Genomic DNA, 27,742 nt, shown 5'->3' with positions numbered 1-27,742 from the left:
CAATGAGAAAAAAATAAGGGAGAAGAAAAGGGAAATATGAATATTATTAATTCTATGAAAATATGTAGGGCTTCTCAGTTACATTGAAAAGTCAGAAACTTATGGTACAATTTTTATATATTCATACATTTTAAATAGCATTTCATTTAAATTAACCTTGAAGATCAGGAAACAAACAATAGAAAATGACCATCATAAACTACTTCATTATATTAAAAGGTGATGGTGGGTGAAAAAAAAGGTTTAGCTAACTGCATTGATAAATAACTATGACAGGTTATTAATGGAATTGAGATGTTTGGAATGAGATCTTTCCTTATTAGTAAGACAGCTATACCCTTAAACATTCTTTTGCTTCCCTGTGATTTGACCTCACCAGGAATATTTCACTTTATGGTACTATACCCTTATCACTTGAATATTTCACTTTAATTTTGTATGATAATTAGCATACCCTTAAGTATTTACATCCAGAGTATAAGACAAACTTATTTCAAGATAATTATAACAGTGTTATCATTCTGCTAGCCTTCCCTATCACCTGGGTATCCTGTCCCCTTAAAGAGACAAGCTCTGCCCACCACAATTTCCTCCCCCTCCTGCCAAGGCAAGCTCATCTCTGGCCTTCTCTCTCTCTCTCTCTCTCTCTCTCTCTCTCTCTCTCTCTCTCTCTCTCTCTCTCTCTCTCTCTCTCCTTCTTCTTCTTCTTCTTCTTCTTCTTCTTCTTCTTCTTCTGAAGAGGTAACCATTACTTCTTCCTTCCTTCCCCCTTCTCTCTCTATTTCTTCCCTCCATAATCCCCTTACCCTTATACTCTTTCCAATACCCACTAAATAAACTCTATACCCAAGCTCTCTCTGTATGGCATATCTGTCTCTCTCCCACCCACCTGGGGACCTGTCAGGGTTGTGTGGCCATTAATCTTTCAGTAAGGGTCTCAAATTTAAAAGATATCTATTTAATATTGCCGGCTTTAAAGAATAAGGTTAATATTAAAATATTAAATATGTTTCAGTATTGTACAAAAGCAAATGTAGTTTTCTCACATTTCAAGCCATTCCATCCAAGCTGTATTGAAACTCTTCTATGTCTTCTTAGGAGATTTACAAATTTCTCTATTGTGAAATATACTTCTTTATTTACTGAGAAGGCATTTATTAAGTCCAAATTAGACTTAATGTGCCTACAATGCCCATATCTTCATGGCCAGATCCAATGCAGAAACATATTGTGCAGTTTGAATGAGAATGTTCCCCATAGGCTCTGACAGTTGGTGGTATAATTCGAGGAATTCTGTAAGATGTGGCCTTGCTAAAGGACATACATCACTGGGGCAAGCTTTGAGATTTCAATTCCTTGCCCCAGTTGCAATTCATACTCTCTGCTTCCTGTTAGTGTTTTAAGATGTGAGCCTATATGCTGCTTGCTCCCATGCTTCCTCACTGTGATGGACTCATAACCCTCTGGAATTATAAGACTAAACATACCCTTCATCCTCAAAGTTACCTTGATTATGGTATTTATCACTGTAACTAATAGGTTTTCTGTACCCCTGTAATAGGTTTCTCTGCTGAATCAGTAAGGCAGATCAAGCTGAATTGAAAAAGTAAAAATACAGGTTTACTTGAGGAAAGCAACTCCCAGGTGAGTTTTCTAGCCCCAGAGATCAAAGCTGAAGTCACACACAGAAACTAAAACAGGGAGATTATATAGCCTGTAGGTGAGTGCCAATGTCGTGTTGCTGTGTCTGCCACAAGCTGGGTTTGTGACCAAGTATGGCCAAAAGCTGGGAGATTTGGATGGGGACTTAGGCTGCTGATAGCATCAGGGAAGAAACTGCAGTAGCCACCAAGAATGTGGGACTGGGCATTTTGGTGCCTAACCTTTGTTCAGAGATTCTCTGAGAGGGTGGGGTTTGGAGAGAGACAAAGAGGAATGGTGCTTTCCAGAAGAAGCAGAAGTGAGCTGGAGGTTCCAACAAAATAATAAGAGAAAGTAATTGATACAGAACATCATAGCAGGGAGTTAGCTTTTTCTGTGTAAAACCTGACCATACTGCTGTTTTCTTTATTTTTTAACATTTCTTTTATTCTTTATTTTCTTTCTTTTTTGGAGGGATTTAGAAGACATTGGAATTAAGATTGAAGTCCCTGAATGATGTAAGCAGAGTGCAATTGGTTATCCTAGTAGGAGTTTTAGAGACAGGAGTGCAAATAGTCATGTGGATTATGGAGCTCAAGAGGTTTCAGAAAGAACAAGAGTAGCAACTAGGCTAGAAACCAGGGTTGTCATATTTTGAAAGAATATGGCTGTTTTCTGTTCTTGACCTAAGAACTGGCAAAGGATACATTTAAAAGTAATATGCTAATTTCTTTAGCAGAGGTGATTTCAAGGCAGCCTAATAATGACTATGTCCTGTTGCCATTAATAATCACTCTTAATAATTAATAATCACAGCTCCATATTAAAAAAGATCAAATGGGGCAGAAAGAAATACAAAATTTACTATTGGGAGTGAGAAAAGATGCTGGCAAAGTTAATGTAACAGCTAAGGATTATGTTGGAGGAAGGCTACAATTATTAAGTACTATTAAGTAGAAGCCAGATTTGCATTAGAAAAAAGGGAAAGAGCTTCCAGCCTTGAAAGGAAAAGGCCTAAGGACTTTAATGTTCCTAAATATCAAAAAGCAAACAAAAGCTTCTATAAATGTGGTTCAGTGAGTGAGTTCCCAACCAAAAATATTAATCAAACTTGGCAGTGTTGTCCACATGGTAATGGTTTTTGAGTCATGAAAACAAAGGGTTCAAATAATCTTCCTCTCCAGTTTTGGAGATCACTAAGGCCAGGCAATGTGTGGCAGGGGAGTCCCTGCTTGATGGCACTGAATAAGAACATTGTTGGTTTTTTCATCCCCAGAATCCTGCAGAGTACCTTCTAGAACTGTGAATGGTAGGCGGAAGGGAGAAGATTTCTGGTTGTATGACTGATTTCTCTATGCCCTGTAGTCAAAATGGGTGGTGCTTTCAGTCATGTGGTTCTGGTGGGTAGCCAAAGGCAATGGCAATAGGCCAATGTTGCCTTGGAGCCTATGGGTCCTCCCTAATCCAAACTCGCAGGGAGGTATCCCATGCCTCTTCATGTGAATTTTTCTTCAATTGGCATTGCCTTCTGATAGCTGCTTTGTTCACAAATGCATGACAATTATGTTCAAACTCCTTTGTTGTTGTGTATTGAAATTAGTTTACTAATTAGCGAGTTTCTGGTGTGATCTGCAGTGCTTTGGTATTGACCTGACTACAGAGATGGAGTGAAAAAAACAGCAGACACATGTATAGAGAAGCTGGGATCTGGTAGGCCATGCACTCTAATGGAGACACTCCAATTGTAATCCACAAATTCAGTGAGTTTATTATGTATAGCACAAATGAGAAGGAGGCAGGTTAGCTAACTTCAGTGGCAGGTGTCTGGAAGGAAACACACTTAGGTGGCTGCCATCCAGGAAGAGAAAGCTGCAGTTGAGAGTTTCTGTGCACAATGGTTTTAAATGCAAACTGCTTATAAGCACCCATATTTGGACCAGAGAATACCACGATTTCTCTGAGACTGACCCCAGGAAAGGGTTGGCATTCCCATGGACCTGAAGCACTGGAGTTCTTGACATGCCCATGCAATGTTCGTGTTTATAATATACTTTCACTCAGGACTTCAGATGCTCCCCAAAGGTTCCCATAAAACTTTTCATAAATTCTTTTTTTTTTTTTTTGGTTTTTTGAGACAGGGTTTCTCTGTAGCTTTTGGAGCCTGTCCTGGAACTAGCTCTTGTAGACCAGGCTGGTCTCGAACTCACAGAGATCCACCTGCCTCTGCCTCCCGAGTGCTGGGATTAAAGGCGTGCGCCACCGCCGCCTGGCTTCATAAATTCTTAGTTTTGGTTAAGCTACTCACTGCCCCATCCTTTTCCCCATTATTCAGCCTCCATGCCCACTTAATCTATTATTGTTTGGTATCTTTCATTTCACAAGTGTCCTACTATCCTCTTTATTTATTTTCTTCAAATTAAGTCCTGAGATAGTAGACTTACATATATCTTTTCATATGTTCTTTGTGTTAGCCCCCATTTTACTCGCTGATTTCCCCTATAATCCCAGGCCTTTCATTTAATAAGCCTTTCTGCCCCCCAGTATTGGAACTCACTACTTTTGCTTTACCCATAATCTGCTCTCTCCCTCCCTTAACACATTCTACCACAAAAGGTCTTTTTTTCGAATTTCCTGTTGGTCCCAGGGTTCAAACTGAAGTCCTTATATTTTGCATATTGGCCTTCAAGTGATGAGCTATCTCATCAATCCTCAGTCTATGTTTCCTTCATAACCTCTCACATACCTCCAATCACTCCCTTTTCTCCAGCTGATTTCTGGTATATATGACAGACATTGACATTTTTTTCAGGAATGTATAAAACAACTTCACTCTGAAATGCAATGAGGAAACATGTTCTCATACCATCCATTCATAATATAAATAGTTTACACCAGTGACCCAAACTAATACTGCAGCTACAAAGGCCATGCATGGCATAACAGAAAATACCAGTTTCTTGATCTGTAAGGAGCTAACCACAGACTCAGAAACTCTCACAGACATGGAAGGCAAAATAAATCAAATAATTTAATAATGCATGAAATTTCTACAGAAATTGACCAATTGTGAATAGACAAAAAAAAACAACATAAAAAGAACATCAGGGAACTTGACCTAATGAAAATGAAAAATGACTTTTAGTACACTGTATTCAGATTTACTTTAGATTCATTTTCTTGTGGAACTTTGAGCTAAATGAATACCGAGTTCCCATTCATTTTTGTCATTTTGTAGATGTAATTCAGAGAGCTGATTTCACTGTTTGAGAAATTTAACCATGAAAGAAACACTGCTTGGTCTCTTTAAGCCTTTGTTCCTAAATTCAAAAGTAAGAGTTGTTGGAAGAAATTAATCTGGTGAATTCCCATGCTTGTTAGGAGACATTATGGTGTCAGTGGCTAAAAGATAAGTCTGAAAATAGGGGATTTTAATGATTTGTTAAAATAGTGCTTAGTAGAGCTCAGCAAGATTACTCAGTAGGCAAAGAACATTCTGTGTATGCCTTATGACCTAAGTTGGAACTCTCAAACCCATCTAAATATGGAAGAAGAGAAATGGCTCCAAAAGTTGCTCTTTGACCCTGACATCCTTTGCATGTCATATGTTCATCCACACCCAAGTCATACATACAAACAATGATAGTAAATAAAAAATTGTACAGAAGTATTGAAAATAACTCAGTGTATTCAATGAAAAGATAGATAGATAGATAGATAGATAGATAGATAGATAGATAGATAGATAGATAGATAGATAGATAGATAGATAGATAGATAGAGATAGATAGATAGATAGATAGATAGATAGATAGATAGATAGATAGATAGATAGATAGATGTTTGATAGATTCCAGCTATGCTCTTTGTCTTCTAAGTAGTTATCACTTTGTTGGTTTCATTAAAAAATAAAGATGGATACCACAGACCTAATCTTGGTTATTCGCGTCTCTATTTCCCACCCTGGTTACCATGTTTCCCACTTGTCTCTCACCTATTTCTTGTTAAGGAGCCTTTGGTTTCTTAAAATTTTGATGAAATGAGGTCTGGTATAATTAAATTAAGAAAACATTTAATGCATATGTGAGCCCTTAACCTAAAAAAAATGATTTTAGAAAACCATGATCATTCACAATATGATACATACTGCAATTAAAGAATGTGCCATGAAATTTATAGAGGAAAATTAGCTCATTTGGACTTCGGAATTATTTAATGGAAATTTCCCAAAGGAGGTGATATTTGAATGGAGATATGATGAATGAATAAGCATTTATCAGTGGGCACTAAGCCTGCTACCCACAGGACACAAAAACAAAGGCAAGAGCATACCCAGGGAATGAAGAATCTGTACCTTATGTCTAAAGCTTAAAAGAGCAAGGCATTGAAGTCTGCTGGCTGAGGCTGGGTAAGGGGTGGGGAAAAGAATGCAAAATAAAACCATTAATCACAGTATGACACACCACAGTTTTAAGACAGTAAGCTAAAAGCCATTTATCTTCAGTCGTCATTAGGTACATTGCTGTGGTCTTCTTGTGTCCTCCTGGAACTATATACCAAGAACATTCTCTATCAAATTAATTATCTGAAATGCCATATACTTTTACTGTATAGTCATGAAGGACTAAGATTTCTAGCATGAATTAAGACATTTTTCAATTGAAATAAGTTGTTTGAGCTAAACAGATAAACTTTGCTTTATTGACCTTCAATGAGGACATATTTCAAATGTCTGGAAGAGTGAGAATATATTTCAATAAAAACGTGATGTTTCATCTCAACACCCAGAATTAAGTAAAGGGCTTTGATAGATGGTATGGTAAAAATTATTGCTTGGTTATATAATATCTACTTTTATTTATTTTTTTATCATATTGACCTTTAAATTTCTTAAATGTCCATGTCAAGGTCAATTACTAGAGCATGACATATTTTTCCTGTCCTGTATCTCTTAATAGTCCTCTAGTTCAAATGTTCCTGCAAAAGCCTTAGAGTGATAAAGGGATTTTCATTGCTTCCTCTTCAGTATTAGGTTATCAGTGCACTGCAATCTGACTACCAAGAGGATGGCTCAGTTTGAATGGCTTAAATTTGAAATGAAATTCCCTCTAACACCAGGACAGTATCTAGTTCACCTGCTGCCTGCAGATATTGCTTGCCAAAATGACAGTCAGTATAGCATCTGTTCGCTTCTGAGCACTAAATGACTAGTGTTTCAGGGCCAGTGTATTTTGGACTCCAACTGGACTCCTCTTATATTGTGGTCATCTATACATATGTATGTATGAACAAATGTGATTTTTAGTGAATATTGGAATTTAGAGTAATATAGTATCACTACATAACAGACTGCCAATAGGAATTCAATTACTATCCACATGAACTTATGTTTAATTAATCTATTGTATTGCTTCCTTATATATACATTAAATACATACATGTATTGTGGAAGGTATTACAAAGGCACCAAGGAAGCTACTTTACACTTGATATTTTGTCTGCCTCATGCAGTACCCATAATTAATATTTTTCTAGAATGACCATACAAAATCATCAGAAATATGACAGCAATCTTCAAAAGTTATTGAGCCAAAATAAGCATTTTTAATTGATTTTGTTGAGCTCTACATTTTTCTCTGCTGGCCTCCCTGACTCTACCCTCCCATTCAACCCTATCCCATAGTTCCCATGCTCCCAATTTACTTAGGAGATCTTGTAATTTTCTACTTCCCATGTAGATTAGATCCATGTATGTCTCTCTTAGGGTCCTCATTGTTGTCTAGGTTCTCTGGGATTGTGATTTACAACTCACACCTTCAGTAATGTAGCAGGATACAAAATTAACTCAAAAAAATCAGTAGCCCTCCTGTACACAGATGATAAATGGGCAAGAAGGAAATCAGAGAAACATCACCTTTTACGATAGCCATAAATAGCATAAAATATCTTGGAGTAACTCTAACTAAACAAGTGGAAGATTTATATGACAAGAACTTTAAATCTTTGAAGAAAGAAATTGAAGAAGAGACTGGAAAGTGAAAAGATTTCCCATGCTCTTGAGGAGGTAGAATTAACATAGTAAAAATGGCCATCTCACCACAAGCCTACAAAATAATCAAATAGTTTGAATCTGATGTGATCCACTAAGTATTTAATGTCAAGTTCTAACATACAGATGATTCAGAAAATTTCTGTTTCCAAAGCACAGAGTTGTTCTCTAACAAGAATGTTCACCCTTGGAACGAATACCAAAGATTGTCCAAGGGTTAGGCAGCGTACTAAGCACTGATTATATTAAGCAAAGAATAAAATAGCCAAAATCAATACACTCTTGGGATTCTTGTTAAAGATGAAGAGTCCAGGGGTGGGAGATGGTTCTATGAGAAAAATTCTTGGCACGTGACACACAAGCATGAGGACAAGAATTACATTTTTAGCACCCATGGAAGATCACTGCAGTAGCATACATCTCTAATTCCAGTGTTCTTATAGAAATATGGGAAGTGGATAAAAGAATCTATGGAAGCTTGTAGGATGTTAGGATAGTTAGCTAGACATACATAAACAGTGAACAACAAAGACCCTATCTCAAAGGAGGAAGGTGAGGACTGACACAGCAGGTTGCTCACTAATCTCTATGTGTATACCCTCATTCACTTACAAACACAGAAACACACACATACATATAGATCATGCATTCAAAAATAATACATAAATAATATGAGAAAATTGTTTTATTTGGGAGGTTAACTTGGCATTAAATATTTTGAATTTTCACATAACACAGACTAGTCAACTTGACATTTAAAATGATAAAAGTGGAGCCCCAATGAAAGATAAAGACTTCAATCTACTTTAGAAAAATTGGTAAAATTATTCAGAAAACGTTGAGATGTAGTAAGACATGTTAAAATTCAGTGAAAATATTTTCTATACAGAAGACACTCATCATTATTAATCTACAGTGGCCAGAAAAGATCACTGGAAAACGAAATTATTATAACTAACCATTTTAAAACAAGATATGCATGATGACAACAGCAATTGACATGCCAATTTAGATAGGAGTCTCTTCACAAAGACCTTCTCTTAGAAGAGCTACAGACAGTCAATGGTTGCTGAGAAATGACAATCAGTTTTCTCTAGTAACAAGTTCCCACATAGGTAGTCTAATTTCATTGGGTTTAACTCTGAATAATGCATATATGAGCAATGCTAAATAGACTTAGTAAGCTGTATATACATATATGAATATACATATATACATGCATACATATGTGTGTATACATATATATGTAATAATATTAAATCAGAAGAGATCATGAATTTGAGAGGAAGTGAAGGGGGCAAGGGAGTATCACCTAGCACATTCTCAGCACAAATCTACAACTCCAAAATTTCTTCAGTTGTTGAACCAACATTTCTTGAATGCCATCCTTCAGCAAATACCTTGATTGATAACTACTAGGATCTGTTAAAGGAGTTTGAGTTTCCTGAATGACTTTGCTAATATTGAGGACAAGAGGACATGGGAGGATAGCAAACTATATAGAGAAAAAAACACTCGATAGAAATATATCATACAGGAGTTATTTCAATACTGTTTATTTTCAAACTTATGTTAGTACTTTTTTTGTTTTGTTTTGTTTTCTTTGTGACAGGGTATCTCTGTGTAGCCCTGGCTGTCCTTTAACACACTCTGTAGACCAGGCTGGCCTCAAACTTCAAAATCCACCTGTCTATGCCTTCCCATTGCTGGGATTAAAGGCATGTGTCACCACTGCCAGACTTACTTTAGCACATTTTAAAGTACTAAACATTTAATCCCTCTTTTATTCTTTTGCAGTTTCATACATTCTAAAGATTCTATTTGATGTGTATGAGTGATTTTATTTGATGTGTATTAATGTTTTGCCTGTATGTATGTATGTGTAACACTTACATATCTAGTATCCATGGATGTCAGAAGACAGCATTGCATAAGATCTCCAGTAATCAGAGTTTACAGATGCCATGTGGGATTCTGGAAACTGAACACAGGTAGAAGGTTATGTAGTTGGGTTGGTGTCCCAATTCTTCCATTGGAAGTCTTGCCTAGTCACAGGAAATGGTCCGTTCAGGTTACATATCCCCTATTGCTTAGAGTCTTAGCTGGGGTCATTCTTGTAGTTTCCTGGGAGTTTTCTTTCCATCAGTTTTCTACTTGATCCTAAGTGCCTCCCTTTACAGTTGTCCTTTCAGTATTATCCCCCTCTATCCCTCACTACTCGATTCCCCCATGTTCCTGCCTTCAACTGCCCCCCAATTCTTTGAGGATATCTCCTCTGTTTTACCTTTCCAGGGAGATCTGAATGCCCCCCTTGTGATCTTTTTGTTACCTTGCCTCTCTGGTTCTGTGGAATGTAGAGTGACTATCCTTTACTTTACAGCTAAAAATCACACCACAAGGACACTTGCTCAGTTGATCCTTTCAACTACTGAGCCATCACTCCAGCCCTGGTTTCAGACACATCCATGATGAATTTCAGTCTTTTCATCCTCCATTCTCCTTTTTCACACCCTGTCCCACTGGTACTCCTATTCTCAATATGCCCAAGTTCTTTCACATCTTCATTTTGTGAATGACCCACTGAATTAATTTTTGCCTGAGTTTGAGTGAGAGACACTATAATCCCTCTTTGAAAATTCTTTCAATTTACATTCCATTTTCAGTGAATAAAATAAAGAGAAGCAAATTCAAATATGTTTTGGTAAAACTTTAGGGACTGTTGATTTTCTTACTGCAAAGTATAGCTTCATTCTTTTAGTAAGATTGAAGATTCATCACAATGAACTGGAGTTAATGAACCAAGCATTTAAGTAAAGGTAACAGCATTGATTAATGAAAATGATAAAGTAGTCTTATGTTTCTGCATCAGTGTGTTAAAGATGCACACATCACTTAAATGAATAAAATTGCTCAGCCTCCAACAAGACTATACATGATAATTATCCCATGATTTCTATAGCAAAAATAAAGATTTTTGCCTTATTTTAATAGCAAACTACTTGTCAGTTAGTTGAAACAGACAGAAGCAGGAATAGGCATTTGTTATGAATTCCTACAAAATGAATTTATGCTTGCTCATGATTTTTAGGTACTAAGTCTTGGGAAATGAGATTCAAATATAATATGAAGAAAGGGCAAAAAATAGTTCAAAGAAATTGCACAACACATGTTTCTAGGAAATTTTTAGGAAAAGATGGTATTTAAAACAGTTTGGAGACATATGTATATATCATCAGATTTACCTCATGATTTCTAGCCTAAATATTGCATTTACATTAATATATGTGCACATATGACTACATAAACATATATGAAAAGGCAGCATTATCACTCTATCCAGGTTTGATTGCATATCAGTAACTCCTTCGGTCCTGAGGAAAGTAGAACATTTAGTCACTTTAATAATGTAATACATCAAACATGCAAACTATAAAGCTATATTAAGGTGAAAGAATGACTTGTATTGACCTTAGAACAGAACAAAACTTCAAGAAGCTAAGATGTTCATATTCATTCTTTGGGTGTTCAACATTTCAGAAAGTAATGGGAAAGAGTTGTCCATGTTGGTTCCTGCCAAGACCTTTGTTTAGAGACCACTTATAATTTCCAAAGAAAATATGAAAAGAGGTTTCAAAAAGAAACAGTTGTAGAACAATCAGACAAAGTATAACTTCTCCCCTTCCTTTCTCCATACATATTGTGTATATATTGTATATATATATATGCACATATATTAACATACTCACATATATATTGACAACAGTCATTTAATATTTCTACTTGAAAGGATTCTATTTGTAATAATAATAGCATATTAGTTTACCACTTCATTTGTTATATATATAATCTGATTTATAATGGAAATGCATTTACTTTATAGCTATAATCAAGTTTTCAGTGCTTCGGTTCTAAGCAATTAGGAAAGCATCCAAAGTGATAATTGTCTTTACATACTTGAAGTTGAACAAACTTTTATATGCACTTTAATCAATATATCAAGTTACAGGATATGTATTATTAATTATTCAGTTTTGTAAATGATAAACCCAAGTTTGAAAAGGAGGCAAATTAGTTCAAAGTTTACTGAACTTATATTTACTGAAATTATATTTACTATAATTATCTATGTAAATAAATTATCTAATTTTGTTAAGGGTGTCCATGTTTTGGTTTTGCACTACTAAGTTTAGAACCCAGGCTCTTGCACATTACCATTCTAAAGCTCTACCACTGATTTCCAAAACAGCCCTTTTCCTATGTATCTCCTAGATCCATTATTCATTGATTCTGTAAATATTAATTGAATACATACTATGCTACTGAAACTGTGATATGCAGTGGTATTATAATATCAATCATAGTGAAATATTCTCATGATGCCAACACTTCTGTAAATAAAATCAATTATGTCAGAATAATGAATAAAAATTATCACATTAAAATGAGAGTGAATTTACAAAAAAAGGATAATATTGTATAGTAGGTGACTGAATAAGACTGTCTGTGTGACACAAGTAGAAGACAGTGATGAACAAAGGCAGTGAAATTATCCCAGAAAACACAGAGTATCCACTTCCAAAGCATGAACATGATTGGCAAACTAAAGGAGGGGTAATACTTTAATGTGCCAAAACCACAGTGGGCAGAGAGCAAGGTAGTAGGGGACAAGGTCATATTATGCAAGCAAATTCTTGAAAATCGATTTCTTTTAGCTTTGATGTATTCTAGTACAGAATCTATGTACACTTTACCCAGTAATATATATTATTAGTAAGTATTAAATTAGTGCTCTTATTTGGGCAGAATTATTAATGAAATGACATAAGTATATACAAATGACATTATGGGAGAAAAGATTAAAGTTTATCAAGACATGAATATTGGAGTCTTAATGAGGATAGGGCTTTCAAGCTATAGTAGATTAGCAGTTTTGTTTGGGAGTCAGCATATTTTTTCTGTAAAGAATCAGAAAGCAGCTTTTTATCTGACTTAATCTTTTTGTGCCTTAAAGTTTCAATTCCAGCTAGTGAACTCCTGTATCATAGCACAAATTATATAAATAAGGTATATCAACTAATGGGTGTGGATTTTCCAAACAATAGTATACTGACAAGGAGCTAGATAGTTGACTCAGCTGGTCAAAGTGCTTGCTGCAAAAGCATGAGGACCTAAGTTCCTATTTCTATAATGCACACCAAAGCCCATGTGTTATGATGAATGCTTGGCATCACAGTGCTTGGTAGGGGAAGAGACAGAAAGATACTGGTAGATCAGGAGACAACCAGTTAAGTAAAATCAGTGAGCTCCAAGTGCAGTGAGATACCCAGTCTTGAAAACATAAAGGAGAGAACAGTTAAGGAAAACATGACATCAACTGAAGGCTTCCACTGTCATACACACATGGATACACAAGCATACACAAACATATACAAACACATACACACAAAGTGTCTTGATTCAACAGGCATCATGCAGATTTGTGCAAAGAACTATTGTTTATATACCACAGTTATCACTGGTAAACATTAGAAATGTTCTCTATCTCCCATATATCTCACATTTCCTTTTTCTCTCCCTTGAAAGGAAAGAAGAATGATATGAAGATATCAAAAACAAAACGGAAGGGAATCAGAGTCAAGGAAGTCTTTTGTGATGTTTTATCACATGAAGTTTATTTTATAAGCATTACATTTTGTGATCCTGAGGAGAATTTGGAATTCAGCATGTGCTCATTCAGTGGTAATGGATGTCAACTGGGTAGCTAATTTGTCAATTGGTGCTATTTCTTCTTTTCTGCACCGTGGTCACTACTGTGAAAGGAGGATTTATTGAGCACATGTCACATGCTATATCAAGGCAAGTCAACAGATACTTTCAGGCCCATCAAACTAATTATTTGTGAGATGACCAAATCTTTAAATAAAGGTAATATAGATTTTCTAGACTCTCTACTTTGTTTGTGTGATCCATTCTGAAACTGGAAGATAGCCAATTTTGTTTTTAATACATTCTCCCTATGAGGAAACTTTATATCTTTACTGATTGCTTAACTATCCCTTAAGTCACAAAGTTACATCATTTTAGCTTACCTTCTTCACACTCTTTCTATCTACTGAGCACCAGCAGACCATCAAGAATCAATGCTAATAGTGTATCTTTGCATGTAAGTTCATTATCTTCTACACCATAAAATAAAATTACCTTGTATGAGGAGTAAAAGAAGCAAACAAAAAATAAATATTCAAAAAAACTTTTACATATTACAAAACTATATTGCTTCCCATATTAAAGAAACATTATTTAGACTGAAAGTGTTTTAGCTAAAGTTTTAATCTTTGGATACTAATTTAGCTTGAATCGGTCTATATCCATTACTAGGGAACTTGTAATTGTAGTAGAAATATTAAAAATAACCCACCAAATACCAGTAATGAGACTGCACTAGCATTCTTGAATTCCAAAGACTGGAGCAGCATACACAAGACCTGTACAGATTCAAGTCAGACAATTTCCAAGCACTGAGAAAGGGAAGTACAAAGCCCTATCCATAGTAATCTTGAAGATATTTGCAATAGATACCTGATGGGAAATTGGAAATCAGTTTTCTCCAGTGGAGTTTCAATAGGTATTTCATCCACACATCAAGGTAGGTACCAGGCCCAGAAAATGGACTCTAGTTTTGGTGTTTTTGTTTGTTTGTTTGATTGATTGATTTGTTTTTTTTTTTCTGTGCTATTTGATTTGGTATATGTTTTTTTCTTATCTATTTTCAGTTTTTAAGTTAGCTTGTTCATTTTGATTTTTATTTTTGTTTATTTTTCTTAGGTCTTTCTTTTTCAGGAGAGAAGATGGGTAGGTAAAGGAATAGGAAAGATATGGAGGAGTTGGGGATGGGCAAAGAGGATGATCAAAATACATTGTATGGAAAAACTTCAATTAAATATTCTTCACATATTTTGTACACAGAACATCACAATATTATAGAAACCAAAAGGAATTTTTTTATTCTTTTTTTAAATTTTATAATTAAATTATATAATTTTACAAATTCTCCCCTCCTCCCCTCCTCCCATTTCCCTTCCCTTTCCCCATTCCCCCTTGTCTCCCTCTCCAGTCCAAGGAGCAGTCAGGGTTCCCTGCCCTGTGGGAAGTCCAAGTTCCTCTCCCATCCATCCAGGTCTAGAAAGGTGAGGATCCAAACAGACTAGGTTCCCACAAAGCCAGTACATATAGTAGAATCAAAACCCAGTGCCATTGTCCTTGGCTTCTCAGTCAGCCTTCCTCGTCAGCCATGTGAGCCAACTGAACTGGGAATTATTTTATTCTTAACAGTTTTTAAAATCGATGAAATAGAAGTAAAGATAAGACATGTGGAAAAAAAGCCAGAAGCAATGAAAATTTGCAGTTGCTTAAATGAAAATTTAAGCACTTGAGTAAAACAGGCACATAGATTTTTTTTTTCTAAAAAAAGAAAACAACTTTCAATACTACAATAGAATTCTTTAGTTGAAACAATAATGTGCTTGACAGACTTAAGAACTATATCACAATGTAGAAAGGTGTAGTATATAATATCAAAAGATAAAATATTAAATATAGACAAATACAAGCAAATGTTGTCCGAGAAGATGCAGGAAATAATGACATTTAAGGAATCTAATCAAAAGTAACCTATTTTGAACTGTTAAAGTATTTCGGAAAATTTGAACCTGTGAAAAAATCATTGTGAAAAGAATCACATATAAACATACATAAGTGATTTCTTTGATCGTTCTGCTTTTCTTTGTTAAGGACATAAAATAGCTACAGTCATCTGAATAATAATGTAAGTTAAATTAAAACTGAAGTGAAATCTTTCTCACATGTCTTAACTGAAACACAAAATGGAGAAAAAGGATGGTGTGATATTTTCAGATACATCAAAATACTGCAATCCAAGGCTTGCATATGCAGCTATAAGTGTAAAAAGCAGACTACAGTGTCCTGCAGTATACTCAAAAGTTATTTGAATAATATTCACATTGACTGATATGTTTAGCAAAGATAGCATATACAGAAAGGGGAAAGATAGAACCAAACTGATATTGAATAATTAATAAGTCTTTGTAGCATCTAAAATTAATCATAAATAAAGTCAAATTATTTCAATATTATTAACAAGTAAATAAACTATAAATAGTGGCACAATAACAATAATTTGGATTTAGTTGTTAACTACATTATAAAATGGGGACCAATTTAATGAAAGGAGAGTGTTTTAAATGTGTCTCAATTTCTCTATTGAAATAAGAAAGATATGGGCTCACTGTGGAGTTTAATATATATGGAAAACAATGAAGTAGAGGTTTTGAAAAGGGTAAAGGCAATATCTGCTAGTGTTTTGAAAGTATATAATCCATTAAAATCCAGAAAGCACAAAGGAATAAAATTTAGCAGATAAAATACTTCCACTGATGACAAAAAGGAACAATAAAAAAAAAAGAAGCAAAAATAAGAAATGGTAAAGCAATACATAAGGAAATGCACATTATTTTATTTTTCTAACTTATTTTTATAATTACCTGTTCATTAATAATGAGTTGAATCTAAAATGCTAGATCATACTAATACACAGAAATGGAAATTAAAAGAATATAAATAGGGAAAGAAGAAATGAAACTCGATTTTCAGATGATATTGATACAATGCATTTGAAATCCCAAAAACTCTGCCAGAGAACTGGAAATTATAGACAAATTCAGCACTGTGGCAGAATACGGAGTCAACTTGCCCAGCCTCCACCACAAGCATACAGAAGAGATAAGCAACACACTCCCATTCATAATAGCTTCAAAAAACATAAAATATCTAGGAATAAACCTAACCAAGGAAGTGGGGAAACTCTCCAAAATTCTGTAGAATAAGGGTTATTATTGCTGGTTGCTTCTCTAATTTCTATATTGGTTTATACTATTATTTACAAATATTATAATATGAATATTTCAAGACTTGTTCTTAGATTCCCTTTCTTTACTTTATTCTAAGCCAATATGACTTTGTCTGTAAAGACAAATTCTATTCAATAAAATTAAGTAATTTCTAAATGAACGTCACAGTAATTTACCTTCCTCACATTTAGGTACCTCTTTATATTAAAAGACATCATATAGAAAACAGAGAGGCAAGTAACTATCTAATAGAAAACATTTGCACATTAGATCAAGGATTAATATCCAGGATATAAGATAAATGTCCATTAAACCCATAGGTGCACAGAAAATAAGTCAACGGAAGTAATTGGGCAGAAATTTTAAGCAGAAGAGCAAAAATCGAATAGGAAAATGACTAAAAAAATGAAAGAGTTAAAAAACATGGATTAAAAATATGAAGTAGTTTATGAATGAAGTTCCATATACTACAAAATGATTTGTTGTTTATTTACACAATATATACATCCTCTCATACATTCTAAATCACCTTTAGATTACTCATAATGCTTAATATTCAAAATGTTTAAAACCCAAAAGCTGGATAAAAAGCACTATATCATATTGTTCATAGAATAATGTTCTTAGTGTAGATTTAGTTTTAAGTGACTTGTACAAAGTTAGCTGAATGTACAAATGTATAATTTGTAGAAATAAGAGCTGACTGTATATATAATAAGTTTATGTGCATGTGCACCTTCATATATAATACTTCTCTTCCCTCTCCATAAGCATCATTCATATTGGTACATATTTTAGACTTTAAATAAACTGGTATAAAATTGTTATTCTCATGGGCTTTACTTGTTGCACTGATATAGTTGTTCACTCAAAATTCATCTCTACTTTTCAAGCCCTTTCCTGACAACACTAAACTAAAGTGACATACTGATGGAGGACTCTCATTGGTTAATAAAGAAACTGCCTTGGCTTTTTGATAGGGCAGGATTTAGGTAGGTGGAGTAGACAGAACAGGATGCTGGGAGTGAGACAGATGCCTTGGGCAGATGCCATGCCTCACCTCTCTGAGACAGATGTGATGGAGCCAGCCGCCAGGTCAGACATGCTGAATCTTTCCCGGTAAGACACCACTCATGGTGTTACATCGATTATTAGATATGGGTTAGTCAAGATGTGAGTAAGAGGCTGAAACTAGTGGGCCAGGCAGTGTTTAAATGAATACACTTTGTGTGTTGTTATTTCGGGGCATAAGCTAGCCAGGAGGCTGAGAGCTGGGCAGCAGGAACACAGCCCACCGCTACAGCACACCACTTACTGCCACCCCTTCTCTTTTAGTTTGTTTTTTTCCTGGCATTTATATTGGGATTTTGCAATGCATGCATTCATGTATGTATGTATATATGTATGTGTGTATGTATGTATGTATATGAGTGCTTTGCTTGTATGTACCTCAAACATGTAGTGCCTGTGAAAGCAAGAAGAGGGCATTAGATCCCCTGGAACTGGAGTTATGGATGACGGTTAGCTGCCTTGTGGGTGCTGGAAATTGAAACCAGGTGGTATTGAGAGCAGCCAGTAGTCTTCCCCATCATTAAGCAATGTCTCCTAACCTACTTGGTTTAAATAATTACTTTTTCTTTTCTCTTCTATTTTCCCACTTTGTGGCAATTAAAAGAAAGACAGAATATCATTCCTTTAATGATGTAGGTGTGTTTTCTATCTATCTGATGATTTCATTGGTTAATTAATAAAGAAACTGCTTGGCTTGATAGGTTAGAACATAGGTGGGTGGAGTAGACAGAACAGAATGCTGGGAAGAGGGAAGTAAGGCAATTGTCATGCCTCTCCTCTCTGGGCAATTGCCCTGCCTCTCCTCTCTGTGACAGTCGCCATGAAGCCAGCCACCAGGTCAGACATGCTGAATCTTTCCCGGTAAGACACCACTTCGTGGTGCTGCACAGATTATTAGAAATGGGTTAATCAAGATGTGAGAATTAGACAATAAGAGGCTGGAACTACAAAGGGGTCAGACTCTGGCCTCCGGGCAGGTCTGAGGATTCCTGCAACAGAGTGCGGGCTCCTTCAGATTGTGCTGCCAGGTTCGCTGTATGATAATCCATCCCGCCCTGCCCCCACCTTGGCCCTTTTGTCCGGGCAGCATCCCTGGGCTGCCAGGAATCCCTGATCCTGTGCAGTGGAGTTCCATCTGGACTGGTGAGTGAGTGCGACCGTGGGGCAACTTGCCCTGGAAGAGAGCACACCCCCTCCCCCAGCTCCCACTGCAGGCTTGTCTTTGTTTCTCACTTCCCTGCCTCTCCCAAGCCTTCCCTAGTTTATTCAGGTGTCCTGCTCCTGTACTAAGGCCATCCACCCAAAGGGGTCAGACTCTGGCCTCCAGGGAGGTCTGAGGATTCCTGCAAGGGAGTGTGGGCTTCTTCAGATTGTGCCCCGAGGAATAGCTCCTGCTCTGGCACTGAGGAGATCCAACCAGATTCAGTCACAGCAAAGATTAGTCTAAGACAGCAAGCACCTCCCGGCTCCATTTGAAGGAAGAGATGGGTAGGCGCCAATGCAAGAACTCCTCCAACAACATGAAAGGCAACATGACATCACCAGAATCCAGACATCCGGAAACAACAAGAATTGAACACCCTACTCCAGAAGATATAGAAGAAACCGACCTTAAACAGTACTTCATGAAAATAATAGAGGACCTTAAACAGGAGGTAAAAAAACTGCCATAAAGAAATGGATATGACAAACAAAAAGGTAGACGAAATAAATAAATCTCTCAAAGATACCCAAGAAAAACAAGAAAAAGCAATCAAACAGGTAAGGGAAACAGTATAAGACCTGATAAATGAAAGGGAGGTAATGAAAAAAACACAATCTGAGGGAAGACTGGAAATGGAAATTCTGAGTAAACGAACAGAAACTTCAGAGACAAGTATATCCAGCTGAATACAAGAGATGGAAGAAAGAAACTCGGACTTTGAAGATACTATAGAGGAAATAAATTCACAGATTAAAGAACAAAACAAATCTAACAAATTCTTAACACAAAACATTCAGGAAATCTGGGACACCATGAAAAGACCAAACCTAAGAATAATTGGGGTAGAAGGAGAAGAATTACAACTCAAAGGCCCAGAAAACATATTCAACAAAATTATAGAAGAAAACTTCCCCAACCTAAAGAAGGATGTTCCTATGAAGGTACAAGAAGCCTACAGAACACCAAATAGACTGGATCAAAAGAAAGAATCCCTATGCCATATAATAATCAAAACACAAAACATAAAGAATAAAGAACAGATATTAAGAGCTGCAAAGGAAAAACGTCAAGTAACATATAAAAGTGAAACCTATCAGAATTACACCTGATTTCTCAATGGAAACCATGAAAGCAAGAAGGTCTTGGATAGATGTGCTACAGACACTAAGGGAACATGGATGTAAGTCTAGACTACTATACCCAGCAAAGCTTGCATTCACCATCAATGGAGAAATCAAGATATTCCAGAACAAAAACAAATTTAAACAATACCTAGCCACAAATCCAGCCTTGCAGAAAGTAATAGAAGGAAAATCACAAACCAAGGAGTCCAACAATGCCCACAATAACTCAGGCATCTAGCAACCCTTCACCAGCACAATAGAAGAAGGGAAACACACAAACTCTACTACAAAAAAAAAATGACCGGAGGTAACAACCACTGGTCATTAATATAACTTAATATCAATGGACTCAATTCACCTATAAAAAGGTACAGGCTAAGAGATTGGATATGAAAACAGGATCCAACATTCTGCTGTTTACAAGAAACACACCTCAACCACAAAGACAGACACCTACTCAGAGTAAAGGGTTGGGAAAAGGTTTATCAAGCAAATGGACCTAAGAAACAAGCTGGTATGGCCATACTAATTTCTAACAAAGTTGACTTCAAACTAAAATCAATCAGAAGAGATAGAAAGGGACATTTTATACTCATAACAGGAAAAATCCTTCAGAATGAAGTCTCAATCCTGAATACCTATGCCCCTAATATAAAAGCTCCCACTTATGTAAAAGAAACACTTCTAGAACTCAAGGCAGCCATCAAACCAAACACACTAATAGGTGGAGACTTCAACAATCCTCTCTCACCAATGAACGGGTCAATCAGACAGAAACCTAACAGAGAATTGAAAGACTTAATGGTGGTAATGAACCAAATGGACTTAACAGACATCTATAGAACATTCCACCCAAATAGGAAAGAATATACCTTCTCCTCTGTGGCTCATGGAACATTTTCGAAAATTGACCATATACTTGGTAACAAAGCAAACTTCCACAGTTACAAAAAAATATTAGTAACCACCTGTGTCTTATTGGATAACCATGGATTAAAATTAGAAATCAACAACAATGCTACCCACAGAAAGCCCACAAACTCATGGAAACTGAACAGTCAACTACTGAACCACACCTGGGTCAAGGAAGAAATAAAGAAAGAAATTAAAGGCTTTCTTGAATTTAATAAAAACAAAGACACAACATACTCAAACCTATGGGTCACAATGAATGCAGTGCTAAGAGGAAAGTTCATAGCATTAAGTGCCCACTTAAAGAAAACGGAGAAATCACTCATTGGTGACTTAACATCACACCTGAAAGCTCTGGGAAAAAAAAGAAGCAGACTCACCTAGGAGGAGTAGAAGACTGGAAATAATCAAACTGAGGGCAGAAATCAACAAAATAGAAACACAGAAAACAATCCAAAGAATCAATGAAACAAAAAGCTGGTTCTTTGAGAAAATCAACAAGATTGACAAACCCTTAGCCAAACTAATCAAATGGCAGAGAGAGAACATGCAAATTAATAAGATCAGAAATGAAAAGGGGTACATAACCACAGACAGAGAGGAAATTCTGAGAATCATTAGATCTTACTACAAAAGCCTGTATGCCACAAAATTGGAAAATGTAAAAGAAATGGACAGTTTTTTAGATAAATACCATATACCAAAGTTAAACCAGGACCAGGTAAATGCTCTAAATCGTCCTGTTAGTCACGAAGAATTAGAAACTGTTATCAAAAACCTCCCTACCAAAAAGAGCCCAGGACCAGATGGTTTCAATGCGGAATTCTACCAGAACTTCCAAGAAGACCTAGTACCTATACTCCTTAAGGTATTTCATAATATAGAAACACAAGAATCACTGCCAAATTTCTTTTTTGAAGCTACAGTTACCCTGATACCTAAACCACACAAAGACTCAACCAAGAATGAAAATTACAGGCCAATCTCACTCATGAACATTGATGCAAAAATTCTCAATAAAATACTGGCAAACTGAATCCAAGAACACATTAGAAAAATTATCCACTGCGATCAAGTAGGCTTCATCCCAGAGATGCAGGGCTGGTTCAACATATGAAAATCTATCAATGTAATCCATCATATAAATAAACTGAAGGAAAAAAACCATATGGTCATTTCATTAGATGCTGAAAAAGCATTTGACAAAATTCAGCACCCCTTTATGATAAAGGTCTTGGAGAGATTAGGGATACAAGGGTCATTCCTAAATATAATAAAGGCTATTTACAGCAAGCCGACAGCTAACATCAAAGTAAATGGAGAGAAACTCAAGGCCATCCCACTAAATTCAGGAACATGACAAAGCTGTACACTCTCTCCTTATCTCTTCAATATAGTGCTTGAAGTTCTAGCAATAGCAATAAGACAACATAAGGGAATCAAGGGGATTTGATTTGGAAAGGAAGAAGTTAAACTTTCGTTATTTGCAGATGATATGATAGTGTACATAAGCGACCCCAAAAACTCCACCAAAGAACTTCTACAGCTGATAAACTCCTTCAGTAACGTGGCAGGATACAAGATCAACTCCAAAAAATCAGTTGCCCTCCTATACACAAAGGATAAGGAAGCAGAGAGGGAAATCAGAGAAGTATCACCTTTCACAATAGCCCCAAATAGCATAAGATATCTGGGAGTAACTCTAACCAAGGAAGTGAAGGATGTATTTGACAAGAACTTTAAGTCTTTTAAGAAAGAAATTGAAGAGGATATCAGAAAATGGAAGGATCTCCCTTGCTCGTGGATTGGGAGGATCAACATAGTAAAAATGGCAATTCTACCAAAGGCAATCTATAGATTCAATACAATCCCCATCAAGGTCGCATCAAAATTCTTCACAGATATTGAGAGGACAATAATCAACTTTATATGGAAAAACAAGAAACCCAGTGATGGAGGAGAGTTATCTGTCTATGTTACTTTCATTTGTTAATTAATAAAGAAAACTGCCTTGGCCCTTTAAGAGAACAGAAAATTAGGTAGGCGGAGTAGACAGAACAGAATTCTGGGAAAGAGGGGGAGACGCTTCAGGCAGTTGCCATAAGCAGGTGCCATGATTCTCCTCTCTGAGATGGACGCAGGTTAAGATCTCTCCTGGTAAGCCACACCTCGTCGCGCTACACGGATTACTAAATATGGGTTAAAGGAAGATGTGAGAATTAACCAATAAGAGGCTGAAACTATGGGCCAGGCAGTGTTTTAAAAGAATACAGTTTCTGTGTAATTATTTTGGGCAAAGCTAGCCGGGTGGCGGGACACAGCCCGCCGCTTCCTTCTACAGATGATAGCCAAAACAATCTTATACAATAAAGTTACATCTGGAGGCATTACCATCCCTGACTTCAAACTCTATTATAGAGCTACAGTATTGAAAACAGCTTGGTATTGGCATAAAAACAGAGAAGTCGACCAATGGAATCGTACAGAAGACCCAGATCTTAAACCACAAACCTATGAACACCTGATTTTTGATAAAGGAGCCAAAAGTACACAATGGAAGAAAGAGGGCATCTTCAACAAATGGTGCTGGCATAAGTGGATGTCAACCTGTAGAAGATTGAAAGTAGATCCATATCTATCACCATGCACAAAACTCAAGTCCAAATGGATTAAAGACCTCAATATTAATCTGAACACACTGAGCTTGATAGAGGAGAAAGTGGGAAGTACTCTACAACAAATGGGCACAGGAGACCGTTTCGTACGTATAACCCCAGCAGCACAGACATTAAGGGCAACATTGAATAAATGGGACCTCCTGAAGCTGAGCAGCTTCTGTAAAGCAAAGGACACTGTCACTAAGACACAAAGGCAGCCTACTGACTGGGAAAAGATCTTCACCAACCCTGCAACTGACAAAGTTTGATCTCTAAAATATATAAGGAACTCAAGAGACTAGACTTTAAAATGCTAATTAACCCAATTAAAAAAATGGGGCGCTGAACTGAACAGAGAATTCTCAACAGAAAAAGTTCAAATGGCCAAAAGACAATTAAGGTCATGCTCAACCTCCTTAGCTATCAGGGAAATGCAAATCAAAACAACTTTGAGATACCATCTTACACCTGTCAGATTGGCTAAAATCCAAAACGCCAATGATAACCTTTGCTGGAGAGGTTGTGGGGTAAGGGGTACACTCATCCATTGCTGGTGGGAATGCACACTTGTGCAACCCCTTTGGAAAGCAGTGTGGTGGTTTCTCAGGAAATTTGGGATCAACCTACCCCAGGACCCAGCAATTCCACTATTGGGAATTTACCCAAGAGATGCCCAATCATACTACAAAAGCATTTGCTCAACTATGTTCATAGCAGCATTATTTGTAATAGCCAGAACCTGGAAACAACCTAGATGCCCTTCAGTGGAAGAATGGATGAAGAAACTGTGGAATATATACATGTTAGGATACTACTCAGCGGTAAAAAAAAAAAAAAAAAAAAAACAATGACATCTTGAATTTTGCATGCAAATGGATGGAAAAAGAAAACACCATTCTGAGTGAGGTAACCCAGACCCAAAAAGGTGAACATGGGATGTACTCACTCACAATCTGTTTCTAGCCATAATTAAAGGACATCAAGCCTATAATTCGGGATCCTTGAGAAGATAATAAGAAGGTGAACCCAAAGAAAAACATATAGTAATCCTCCTGGATATTGGAAGTAGACACGATTGCTGGGCAAAAATTGGGAACTTGAGGGTGGGGAGAGACTGGGCCAAGGGAAGATGGGGAGAGAAAAGCGTGAAGGGGCAAATGGGGGGAGCTCGGAGGAATGGGATGCTTGGGATACAGGAATGGTGGATATGGGAGCAGTGAAGCATATATCTTAATTAAGGGAGCCATCTGAGGGTTGTCAAGAGACTTGACTCTAGAGGGTTTCCCGGGTTTCCAGGGAGACGCCCCCAGGTAGTTCCTTGGGCAGCTGAGGAGAGGGAGCCTGAAAAGGCCAGTTCCTATAGCCATACTGGTGAATTTCTTGCATATCACCATAGAACCTCCACCTGGCGATAGATGAAGAAAATGACTGAGCCCCACATTGGAGCACTGGACTGAGCTCCCAAAGTCCTGATGAGGAGCAGAAGGAGGGAGAACATGAGAAAGAAAGCCAGGACCGTGAGGGGTGCGTTCACCCATGGAGACGGTGGGACAGAACTAACGGGAGATCACCATCTCTAGTTGGAATGGGACTGATGGAACATGAGACCAAACCGGACTCTCTGAATGTGGCCGACGGTGGAGGCTGACTGAGAAGCCAAGGACAAAGGCGCTGGGCTTTGATTCTTCTGCATGGACAGGCTCTGTGGGAGCCTTCTCAGCTTGGTTGATCTCCTTCTTGGACCTGGGGGGAGTTGGGAGGACCTTGGTCTTATTATAGAGTAGGGAACCCCCGATGGCTCCTTGGCCTGGAGAGGGAGGGAGGGGGATATGGGTAGAGGGGAGGGGAGGGAAGGGGGAGGAGAAGGGGAGGAGATGGAAATTTTTAAATATAAAAAAATAAACCATAAAAAATACAAAAAAGAGGCTGGAACTAATGCGCCAGGCAGTGTTTAAATGAAAACAGTTTGTGTGTTGTTATTTCAGGGCATAAACTAGCCAGGCAGCCGGGATCCAGGCAGGAATGCAGCCTGCCTGCCTGCAGCTCACACTACACTTTAATATAAGCATCTAACAGCTTCATACCTCACCAAGTGTGAAAGGAAGGTGCCCTGGTTCCTCAATGTCTACTCTCTACAAGTAAGACAGCCCTGGCTCTCTTATCATCTTGGAAAATAATCCCATTCGAAGTAGATTTCTATTCGTCATCCTTCTTAAATACACCCCCAAATTAGTAGAATGTTAATTACTGTTCGGAAATGTTTTTTACCCTTGCTCTCATTTTAGTCACTAAACACTTATGCATGCAGCCAAAGACAGCATTTGTTCTTTGGGGAATTGACACAAATTATATTGTGACAAATACATACTACCATTGACATTAAACCAGATATCTTCTACAAGTGATATTGCTAAATGAGTCTACCCAATATGGGTATGTTAATTAGGTTTTTTGATCCTGAAGGTATAGAGTTAAGTCAGTCTCACTAAAAGTCAACTTGATGTATCTTGCCCATTTATGCCTATCAGTGTGTATTTTGATTCTTATTCAATCATCTACACTACTTGTTGTCCCCTAACCTTTGAGTTATAGAGGAACTGATTCTAATATATTTTCTACAAATTTCTGAAAGTACTGGTAACCAGAATGTGTGATCATTTTAAAAAAATGATCAAGTGATTAAAGAGTCAAAGGATAAACATCTGAAGATTTCACAAGCTCATAGAATTATCTGGTCCTGGGTGAAATATTACATCATTTCTAAAATGTCATAAAATATTCACTGTCCCGCTACTGTGGCAATTCTGATAGGTAATCTATTGCCAATTCACAGATATTCTCTTCCCACAAGACTACAATGTAAATCCTGCTAGTTACTATCATCTGGTGTGGGGCGGTTACCAGCTCCGAGTTGGAGCTGCAGTCCACCGCTCAGCAGCAGGGCCTGGAGGCACCGAGACAGGGAAGCTGCAGTATCTGGGGACAGGTGGAGCACATTATGCCTTGTTGTTTCAAGGAGGACCACATGGGCACCGTCACCTTGCTGGTGTTAGGCATGCAGGCGCCATACAACCTGAGAGATGAATTTCCTCTGCTCACAACCAAACAAGTGTTCTGGAGGGGTGTTTTGAAGGAGTTGCTGTGGTTTATCAAGGGATCCACAAATGCTAAAGAACTGGCCTCCAAAGGAGTGAGAATCTGGGATGCCAATGGGTCCCGAGATTTTCTGGACAGCATGGGATTATCTGCACAACAGCAAGGGGACCTGGGCCCAGTTTATGATTTCCAGTGGAGACATTTTGGAGTAGACTACAAAGATATGGATTCAGATTACTGGGGTCAATAGTAGACCAGCTGCAAAAAGTGATTGACACTCCTGACAATCCTGACAAGAGAAGAATAATGATGTGTGTCCAGAACCCAAAAGATCTTCCCCTAATGGTACTTCCTCCAACAATCATCAGCTCAATAATGTATTAAAGGAAATCTTCTCATCAACCTTCAGATCTATAAGATCTATCAAGCCAGGCATCGGTGGGATGTACCTTTTATCTCAGCACTTGGGAGACAGGGGCAAGTAGATCTGTGAGTTTGAGTTTAGCCTGCTGTACAAAGTGAATTCCAGGACAGCCTGTGTTGCTACATAAAGAAACCCTCTCTAGAAAAACCAAATTCAAAACCTAAAAAAAGAAAGAAAGAAAGAAAAACCTATTGTTGTCTTTTTCAGAGCATTAAGAAACAGAGAAATGTTGCTTTCCTGAAACTGTGTTTTATTAACCTTTATCAAGTACAAGAAACTAGGACATGATGGAATTTTTGAACTTTCCTGTCAGCAGCTAAAGGGTAATGCTGGTTGTGATTGTTGCTTGGAAAAAAAAACCAAAACAAAACACGCCTCTTCTCTCTAAAGGTCTCGAATTAACCTCCTTCACTACTGATTAGAGAACACTGAGATTAGAGTTTTAGTCTGTTGTTGTCATTTCCATGTCATATGTCAGTGAGATATTTGTTTCTCCAGATACAGAATAATTTATTAATAATGTTGGTCTATAGCTGGCTCACTCTTTCCTGTTACTGAGTTAATGCAGAGAGTTTCTAGGAGCTCCCTAAGAATGCTTTAGAGTTCAAATACAAATGAAGCTTTTCATTGCTTCTGCTGA

At 37.1% G+C, this 27,742-nt stretch overlaps 1 protein-coding gene across 1 annotated transcript in view; it reads left to right on the top strand.

Annotated features, from left to right (window-relative positions):
* Positions 1-27,062, top strand: part of LOC119804487 (thymidylate synthase-like) — a 35,702-nt gene extending 8,640 nt beyond the window's left edge. Inside the window, 2 exon segments of the mRNA XM_042054368.1 lie at positions 26,456-26,923; positions 26,926-27,062. Of these exon segments, the coding sequence (XP_041910302.1) occupies positions 26,456-26,923; positions 26,926-27,062 (605 nt within the window).
* Positions 27,063-27,742: the final 680 nt, after the last annotated feature.

The sequence above is a fragment of the Arvicola amphibius genome, chromosome X, assembly GCF_903992535.2.
Source record: "Arvicola amphibius chromosome X, mArvAmp1.2, whole genome shotgun sequence".
NCBI lineage: Eukaryota > Metazoa > Chordata > Mammalia > Rodentia > Cricetidae > Arvicola > Arvicola amphibius.
The sequence above is the reverse complement of the archived record's forward strand: the minus strand, read 5'-3'. Positions and strand labels throughout refer to the sequence as shown.